The sequence below is a fragment of the Nicotiana attenuata genome, unplaced genomic scaffold (genome assembly GCF_001879085.1).
Source record: "Nicotiana attenuata strain UT unplaced genomic scaffold, NIATTr2, whole genome shotgun sequence".
Lineage (NCBI taxonomy): Eukaryota > Viridiplantae > Streptophyta > Magnoliopsida > Solanales > Solanaceae > Nicotiana > Nicotiana attenuata.
This window is the reverse complement of record NW_017671610.1, coordinates 94319-100772: the sequence shown is the minus strand read 5'-3', so window position 1 is coordinate 100772 and position 6454 is coordinate 94319. Positions and strand designations below refer to the sequence as shown.

At 31.3% G+C, this 6454-nt stretch overlaps 2 protein-coding genes across 2 annotated transcripts; both read left to right on the top strand.

The window, feature by feature from the left end:
• Positions 1–833: 833 nt before the first annotated feature.
• On the top strand, positions 834–3091 carry LOC109209274 (cytochrome P450 87A3-like). Its single transcript, XM_019372516.1, has 5 exons — positions 834–895; positions 947–1081; positions 1770–2079; positions 2773–2922; positions 3026–3091. The coding sequence occupies exons 1-5, from the start codon at positions 834–836 to the stop codon at positions 3089–3091; spliced, it is 723 nt and encodes a 240-aa protein (XP_019228061.1).
• Positions 3092–3485: 394 nt separating this feature from the next.
• LOC109209279 (cytochrome P450 87A3-like) lies at positions 3486–6181 on the top strand. Its single transcript, XM_019372522.1, has 6 exons — positions 3486–3745; positions 3834–3923; positions 4315–4393; positions 4490–4596; positions 5155–5282; positions 5943–6181. Exons 1-6 carry the CDS (start codon positions 3515–3517, stop codon positions 6034–6036), a joined length of 729 nt encoding a protein of 242 aa, XP_019228067.1. The 5' UTR covers positions 3486–3514; the 3' UTR covers positions 6037–6181.
• The last annotated feature ends 273 nt before the right edge of the window (positions 6182–6454 follow it).

The window sequence follows — 6454 nt, the reverse complement described above, 5'->3', positions numbered from 1 at the left end:
TCGAGATAAACAGTTTATGTTCTCTTTTTCAGACGTTTGTATTTAGTATTCTTAGTAGTTCGTGAGTATTGTGACACCAGTCTTGGGTAGAGGCCTTTGTTGAAATTTTCCGCATTTCTATTCAGTTTTCTATAACATTGAGACTTCCGCTTATTATTTAATTTCGTTGCTTTTGTATTATTGCCGATAATTGTTAAAAGGAATTATGTTATTTATGAAAAAGTAATTAAATTTGGCTTGCCTAGCTCCCATTAGTAGGCGCCATCACGACTCCCGAGGGTGGGGAATCCGGGTCGTGACATATACGTAAAAAGATTTACTAAAATTCAGACGAATATTAAAATATAAATCCATAATTTAGATGTATAACGAATTCAATAATAAGAACTTAAAATTAAAAATCATCAACTTTTATATTCTTAATACGCCTCCATTAGTGATATAGAGCCTTTCAAAACATGAACAATGTCAAACTAATTTTCCAGAGTATGAACTAAGGAACAAGATTATTAGAAGGGTACAACTATAATAAATAAATAAATAAATAACAAGTTTGATCCGGGCCAATGTCGTTTTCTGCTGTTTTAAATGCTCCAAATTGTTTTTTCCCTTCTAGTCAAAATAACAACAATTTATTTTATTAAATCTATGAAGTAATCGCCAAAAAAAACTTCTCTTTAGATGCTGTTAAATTTAAAAAGTACCTTTAGAGCACCCCCATGGCCTATATATTGCAGTATACAAGATTGTTTAGATAGTGAATTTTATTTTTATCTCTTTTGTTTCTCACTCTTTAAGTAGATTCAAGTCCACTGCAGTAGAATTTTACAACGATGACGACTCTAGTCACTTCGTTACTAGAAGAAATAAGAAAGATAAATGTATTGGGAGTTGGGTATTTTGTGGTAATATTGCTATTTATTTATGTTACTCGATGGATTTATAGATGGAGAAATCCAAAATGCAATGGTATTCTTCCTCCAGGTTCTATGGGTTTCCCTCTTATTGGAGAAACTCTTCAGTTAATCCTTCCTAGTCACTCCTTGGACCTTCCTCCATTCTTGAAAAATAGAATTAAAAGGTAAATGGTATACATAAATAGTCGGCTATATTCATTATTTACTTCTTCTAGTTATATACATAGATTATATCTTGATTATACACGTATAATACATAAATTATGCATATATTATACCTCCATCAGCTATTTTTAGTTTAAGTGGTGGGGTGTGCGGCTATTTTAGTTAATTCTTATTAAATAAATTGTTTAGATGTTGTTTGTTCTGAATTTAAAGATTGTGTTATGAAATGTATTATTTCAATTTCATTTATATTTATGTTCACGCATATATATAGAGTTTGATTTTAAAAAATATCGGATTCTGCCGAACTAACCTACGTTGCTCAAACTCCCCATAAATATAGCCTCGCCCGTGTTAGATCCTCTTGAAATTCATTATTTTTGGAGAATCCGATATGTACCCAGCAACATTTTTAAAGAGTCTGAGCAACATAGGAACTAACGACCCCGTCATTAGATCCGCCACGGGTGGTAAAGACTAGTATATTATAGATAGCGTAATTTAACCTGTTATAATAGGTTATGCTACTTTAACTTTTCGTGGTTATATTCCTTGACATTGTTAGTATATAGAAGTTAAACTGTTATTTAATTAATTTCAAACATGATTTTTCATATAATAGTTGAACTTATATTGTAATGAAATTTGTTCATAACATCAACATTATTTATTTCTACAAAATTTCAGATATGGACAGATATTTAAAACAAATGTAGCAGGCAGGCCTGTTATTATAAGTGCAGATCCTGAATTCAACAGTTTTATTCTTAGACAAGATGGAAAATTGGTGGAGACTTGGTCTTTGGATACTTTTGCTGAAGTATTTGAACAAAATACTCATTCTTCAAGAAAATATACTAGACATTTGACTCTAAATCATTTTGGTGTTGAGGCCCTTAAGGAGAAACTACTTCCTCAAATGGAAGACTTTATTAAGTCAACTCTTTCTAATTGGTCAAACCATGAGTCTCTTGAAGTAAAAACTGCAGCCATTAAAGTAAGTAAATTCCAATCACTACTTGCATATATATATATATATATGTTTAACTTAATCTTTTTTAGGTTTAAGTTATATACACTGTCGGTGTAATTATTTTTTGACATTATCGGTGTAATTACTTCTTAACATTATTGGTGTAATTTAACATGTTATACCATGTTAACTACCTTCTTATTCTAATACCAATCAATGTTATTAAGGGCCTGTTTGGCCATAAAAAATCACTTTTTCCGATTTTTTTTTCTTCAGAATCCGTGTTTGGCCATGAAAATTTCAAATTTCACTTGAAGTTGAATTTTGAAATTTTTTGGAATTCTAAAAACTCCAAAACTCTTTCAAAATTTTCATTTCAAAAACTGATCCAAGTTGTATTCATTTCCAAATACAACTCTAGTATTCAAATACCATTTTCACTTGATTTTTTTTTACTTTTTTTCGAAATTTCACAATTCTTATGTCCAAACTCCCACTAAATAGAATTACCTGCAATTATCTTTTAAGTAACTTGATTGTGTAAAATGTCAGTGCATAAAACTTAAACTTTAAAATTGTTGTACGTTGTTAATAGAATACTAGTTGTTTGTTATCTGTATAACAATAAAGGATAAACACACAGTACTTATTGGCTTTTTGAAATTTTTACATAAATATTGTTATTTACATTTTATTTTATTTTTTGATAAATGGCAGGTGACAGTTGATTTTGCTGCAAAGCAAATATTTAGTGGTGATCTTGATAATGCACCATTCAATATCAGTTACATGTTCAGGGACCTGGTTGAAGGCCTAATGTCTTTCCCAATTAATCTTCCCGGAACTGCTCATCATAAATGTTTGCAGGTAGGTATCTAAAATATATATATATATATATATATCTTCTACAACAATAACAAGCCCAGTAAATTTTCATAAGTGGGATCTGGGGAGGGTAAGATGTACGCAGCCTTACCCTTACCCTGGAAGGGCGAAGAGACTGTTTCTGGTAGACCCTCGGTTAAAGAAAGGATGAAAAGAAATAATGACAACAAGTAGTAACAACAACATGATAAAAGAAAACCGAAGCCAAGGTAGCAACTAAATGGTAGGTAATAATAGCAATCTAAGAGTATAAAGATATCAAACTAGCACTAATGCTACGGGACAAAGGGAAACGCTCGCCAACCTACTAACCTTCTACCCTAATCCTCGACCTCCACATCCTCCTATCAAGAGTCATGTCCTCAGTAAGCTCCAGTTGCGTCATGTCCCGTTTAATCACCTCTCCGCAAGACTTCTTAGGCCTACCTCCACCCCTCCTCGTAACCACAATGGCTAACCTCTCACGCCTGCTAACTGAGGCTTTTGTGTTTCTCCTCGTATATATATCTTCTAGCTAATATAATATTGACCCACAAGAAAACTAATGCAGATTCATAAAAATGTGCGCGAAACAATGAGAGATTTTCTAACAAAGAGGCTCAATTCATCAGCAGAAAAACGCGCAGAAGAAGACTTGGTTGATCATCTACTCAGGGACATGGATTCTCAGAAATTCTTAACAGAGGATTACATAGTACAGATGATGTTTGGTTTGTTATTTGTTACCTCTGATTCCATTTCAACTACATTGGCTTTGTGTTTCAAGTTGCTTGCTGAACATACTGATGTCTTGGAGGAATTAATAGTCAGTATCTTAAATATAATCTTGTTTAATTCTTGACTTTATCTATAATATATTTAACATAATTAACCATATGTTATACTCAATCCAGGCTGAGCATGACTCAATTTTGAAGAATAAAGAGAATTTGGATGCTCCTCTCACTTGGAATGACTATAAATCCATGACCTTTACACTTCAGGTCTCTTCTATACTTATAAAATAGTGTTTAACTTATATACACTGACGGTAAAAAATTTATACTATCAAGAAATTACGGGTATATGATCATAATGGGTGAAATTTTTAACCTGAAAAGTAAGAGAAGTAACTTTAGATTAAGATAAACTATGTTGAAAAAATAAATTTATCATTACATTATGGGATTGTTACACGAATAGCCAGCAAGATTTAATGTTTATTTTTTCTCACCGGTATACATAGATATACATTGATTATACACAGTTATCACTCGATATAATTTAAATCTGCAACAGGATAGGATTCCTACTACTTTATTTGACATAAAACAAAAATTAATGTAATTATAATAAGGCTAATCTTTTTTTTTTCTCTATCATTATAAACTACAGGTAATTAATGAAGTCCTGAGGCTAGGAAATATTGCACCTGGATTATTCCGTCGAGCCCTTAAGGATATTCCAGTTAATGGTATGAAGAAAAAAAAATTAAAAGTGTAAACCTCATTTCTTGAAGCAAAAATTGAAAATTGGAATGATTTTCTTCTTTGTTTTTTTTGCTATTTAGGATATACAATACCAGCAGGTTGGGTAATTATGATTGCAACTGCTGCTCTTCATTTGAATTCAGACCAATTTGAAGATCCACTTTCATTCAATCCATGGCGTTGGAAGGTATTAGAGGTGTTAAATGGGTGGGTTTGGCTGAATTTGGGCGGGCTAAAATGGGCCGAGTCAATAAATGGACAGGTTATTTGACCTGCCCAAAAGTAACTTGGGCTGGGTCAAATCGGGCTAAAATTTGGGTCATATCACAACCCGCCCAACTCTTACCAAGCTGTAATTAATGTGTATTATTTTATTATGAATTGTTTAATTATCAATAAGAATTATTTTTATTTTTATGGTCATATATAACATATCAAACAAAAAAAAGAATTATTTTAAAGATATTTTAGCAAAGTTATTCATGGATCAATTTGGGCTAAAAATCACCCAACTTTAGATGGGTTGAAATGACTTGGATCAAAATGGATTGAGTTCAACAAATGGGCCGGTCAATGACCAGCCCAACTATGAGCGAATTGGGCGGGTTAAATAGGTTTGGGCTCAAATGGCCACTCCTAGAAGGTATAAAAACATATAAGTAGTAGTTATTTAGCTACTAGCAAAATTATGAATTGGTCAATTAAATTAACTGCCTAATGAAATTTGTCTATTTTTGTAAAAAAGGAAATCCAGCCAAGTTGTGCAGCGAAGAATTTCATGCCATTTGGATCTGGAATGAAGCAATGTGCTGGTGCAGAATACAGCAGGGTCTTTCTAGCCACCTTCCTACATGTCTTGGTCACTAAATATAGGTACTTTAATCATATTTTTTCTTATGAATTTAAGTTATATACACTGACTTATGCTATTTAAGTTATATACACTACCACTGTAAAAATATTATACTGAAGAACTAATCAAAATAGCCGTCCACTTAATCTCTTAAACTAAAAATAGCTGGCGAATGTGTGTGTATATATAATTTATGTATAACTATATATAATCTATGTATACCGTCTAGAAAAAATAAACATTGAATCTAGCCGACCCAAGTAGTAGCCCATCTAACCGCTTAAACTAAAGATAGCCGGTGAAGTTATAATATACGCATAATTTATTTATTATATGTGTATAATTGTATATAAATAATGTATAATCTATGTATATGGCTAAAAAAAGTACACAGTAAACATGACCTGCTATTTGTGTAAGATCCCAAAATATTTTACACTAGCAGTGTAGTTTAATATATGATAACATGTTCATACCATTTTTATCAGATTATTAATGAATATTTATCATAGAGATTTACCAGTAATTACCTTATAAAAATGACCTGAGTTGTGAATATATATTTACCGTCAGTGCATACAATTTTAAACACCTTAACGATCATATGAATTACTTATTATGCTAAGAAATGATCAACATAAATTCACAGTGTTTTATCTTGTTGAACATGAACTTTGCAGATGGACAATGGTAAAAGGAGGCAAAATTATTCGAGCACCAATTATAAGGTTCCCGGATGGATTTCACTTCAAGATTTCTCACAAGAACCAATAAAAAAAAGATATCATTAACATATATTATGTCGTATTTAATTCTTGTCAAATAATGCTTATCATTCAGTTTACTGCAAATCCCATTTGTGATTCTCTTTTTTGTTTGTTTTAATCTTAATTAAGTAAGTTATGCGAATAAAATATTTTCCTGATGTGTCTAGCTGATATCTTGAAAAATTCCATTTGTGATTCTCTTTATTGTTTGTAGTGTACGATGGACATTGGTTAATGAATAATTATACCGTGTTTCATACAGAATTATATTGACTTTCTGTTTGTGTTAGTGCATTTTAATATTAAAATTACAATACTAAAGTGCATTATTTCTTGTGAGATAGTGGTTATAAACTGGCAAGAAAGTAGTCATTATTTTGGTATAACTTATGAAATCACTAATTACCACTAAAGATTATATTTTG